General features: G+C 33.9%; 1 protein-coding gene across 1 annotated transcript in view; it reads right to left on the bottom strand.

Annotated features, from left to right (window-relative positions):
* TTC21B (tetratricopeptide repeat domain 21B) overlaps positions 1 to 3,120 on the bottom strand; it is a 72,449-nt gene that overhangs the window by 7,375 nt on the left and 61,954 nt on the right. The window contains 1 exon segment of the mRNA XM_023730497.1: positions 41 to 161. Within this exon segment, the coding sequence (XP_023586265.1) occupies positions 41 to 161 (121 nt within the window).

Raw genomic sequence — 3,120 nt, 5'->3', positions numbered from 1 at the left:
GTTTGCTGTGAAAGTCAAGTGTCTAATTTGCTAAACTCACCTACTGCTGGATTTGTCTGATTGCCATATTTCCATGCCATCTCATAATTTAAGGCAGCATCTGAATACGCTTGTTCTTTCTCCATAATGTACCCCATATATTCATAAGCTTTGCAGCAAGACTGAAGAAAAATGGAAAATGTATCAATAGATTAAACTCGATACCACTAAGGTTTTATGGGATATTTATGACTATGGTGGTCAACCACATAAACCTATTTAAATGGCGCATAAAACAATGGTTTTCAACCTTAGCTGAGCAATCAAATCATCTATGGAACATAATAAACTTAATAAAAGATTCTGATGCTACGCTACCTCCCAAGCCTACAGAATAAGGATTTACTGGGGGAAGAGGCCAGGACATGTGTATTTTACACCTACAGTGTATACTTGTGTGTGACTGTGCATATATATATATACACACATATATACACATTTCTTATTATGAATAATTTCAAATACATACAAATATAGAGATAACAGTATAATGAAACCCATGAACCCGTAACTTAGTATCAACAATTAAATCATGACTCGTCCTGTTACATCTGTATCCCATCCACTTCTGCCTTTACATATTATCAGAAAATAATCTTCATTTTTGTATCAATTTATCCATAAATATTTTAGTATGCGTTTTCAAAAAATATGGACTCTTTCTTTAAACATAACCACAATTCATCCTTAATATCACCAAATATCCAGCCAGTATTCAAAATCTGAATTATCTCAATATCATAGATTTTTTACAGTTTGTTAGAATGAGGATACATATAAGGTCCACATACTGTGATTGGTTGGAACGTCTCTCAAGTCTTTTGTCTGTGTTAAAAAATATATAACATGAAATTTGCCGTTTTAACCATTTTTTAATATTCAATTCAGTGACATTAATTATATTCACAATGTTGCACAACCATCAGCACTGTTTCTAAAACTTTTTCATCCCCCCCAAACAGAAACTCTGTACCCAGTAAACAGTGGCTCCCCATTCGTCCTTATCCCCAGCCCCTAGTAACCGCTTATGTACTTTCTGACCCCATGTATTTTGCCTACTCTAGATATTCATGTATATGGAATCATACAATATTTTTCCTTTTGTGTCTGCTTTATCTCACTTGGTATAATGTTTTCAAGGTTCATCCATGTTGCAGCATGTATCAGACCTTCATTTCTCTATTTCATTATATGGATATACAACATTTTATTTATCCATTCATCTGCTGATGGGCACTTGAGTTGCTTCTATCTTTTGGCTATTGTGAATAATACTGCAATAAACACTGGGGTACAAATATCTCTTTGAGTCCCTGCTTTCAATTCTTTGGGGTACATATCTAGAAATGGGTAATTGCTTGAGTCATATGGTAATTCTATCTTCAACCTTTTGAGAAACCACCAAACTGTTTTTCATAAAGATGCAACATTTTACATATCCACCAGCAATGGACTAGGGTTCCATTTTCTCCAAATCCTCCTCAATACTTGTTATTTTCCCATTTTTTTTGGTAATAGCAATCCTAGTAGGTGTGAAATGTTATCTCATTGTGGTTTTGATTTGCATTTCTCTAAGGACCAATGGTGTTGAGCATCTCTTCATATGCTTATTGGCCATTTGTATATCTTCTTTGAAGAAATGTTTGTTTAAGTCCTTTACCCATTTTTAAATTCAAGTCTCTTTTAATCTAAAGGTTTTCCCTCCACCTCTTCCTCTCTCTTTTTTATAAAATATCTGTAGTAGAAATCAGAATGTTTGTCTTGGCGTTTCTCACTGCCTAGATCTAGTTGACTGCATCCCTGTGGTGTTATGTAATACGCCCCTATGTCGCTGATACTTTGAAATTATAATTAAGTGTAGAAGTTTTGATTTGATTTTGATTTGGGAGAAGGGTGAAACTATAGATCAGTGCATGCAGAGCCATACTGGAACCTGAGGCAAAAGGAAAAATGTGTACCTCTCTATACATATTTTTATGTATTTTGTTAATTGATCAGTTTTTCAGGAATAATTTAAAAATATTGAGAAACTGAAAAGTAGGTATATTAAAACTTACAACATGTTTTTAAGTTTAAATATTTTATTTATACTCAAATCAAATTTATTATAATTTTACTTTCCTGCCCCATTAAGAAATGGATATGGGGTACACATTTTTCCTTTTGCTTCAGGCTCCAATATGATTTGGCACAGCACTGTCAAATCCTGTCTTTATTTAAGATTTTAATACTTTGTTCATCATGAATTTCTTTTGATTTTTTTAAAAAACTGCACTAAAATATTATTTGATTACTGAGTTTTTTTGGTGCCCCCTTGAATTCTGAACCTGAAGCAAATGCTTTCCTTGCCTCAACCCAGTCCAGGGCCCACTGTAGGTATCACGAGGTACACAATGACTGATTCTCTTTCTGTAAAGCTATCACATAGTCATTAACTCATCAGAGGAGAAAAATGATGATATTCTATCATCCTTTCTTCATTTATTATCTAGAAAGCATTTATAATGAGAAACTTCTCCTTATCTATTTGGTTATGCAGTAGTATAATTTATACAGAAAAGGCAGGATAAATGCTTAATTTTTCCCTTTATTTGCAGAGTTAGAAATAATATTAAATCCATAAGCATAACTGTGGTGATCAAATAGAACTCTTTCTTCTAGTTTGGATCTTTGTGAATTAATGGATTTAAATACTTGATGTGTTTCAGTCCACTGTAGTTATTATTCTTGTTGAAAGTGAAACTGTCCCAACTCTGGCTAGTGGAAGTGTCTTCAGACTGGCTCCGGAGTCCTTGATAGGACTCTAATCATAGTTCCTTACCATCTGGTATGACAAGGTGGTCCAGTGTCATTGTCATCTTGTATCATTCCTGTTCAGGTCTGGTTCAGGCGCCACTTCTTTTTTTAACTCTATAATTCAAGATTTCTAAGCTCTAATTCCTGGATCTTATACTTCCAGTATCTACATGTCTAATCGGCAGGACTGAAATCTCTGAAGTAGCCATCATATTCAACCATGCAATGTCAGCATTCCAACAAGCTGAAATTCTTGATTTAATTTCCACAACCTTAATTTCCTAT

This window comes from Trichechus manatus, unplaced genomic scaffold (assembly GCF_000243295.1).
Source record: "Trichechus manatus latirostris isolate Lorelei unplaced genomic scaffold, TriManLat1.0 scaffold00037, whole genome shotgun sequence".
Lineage (NCBI taxonomy): Eukaryota > Metazoa > Chordata > Mammalia > Sirenia > Trichechidae > Trichechus > Trichechus manatus.
Note: the sequence above shows the minus strand (reverse complement) of the source record. Positions and strands in the feature narration are given on the sequence as shown.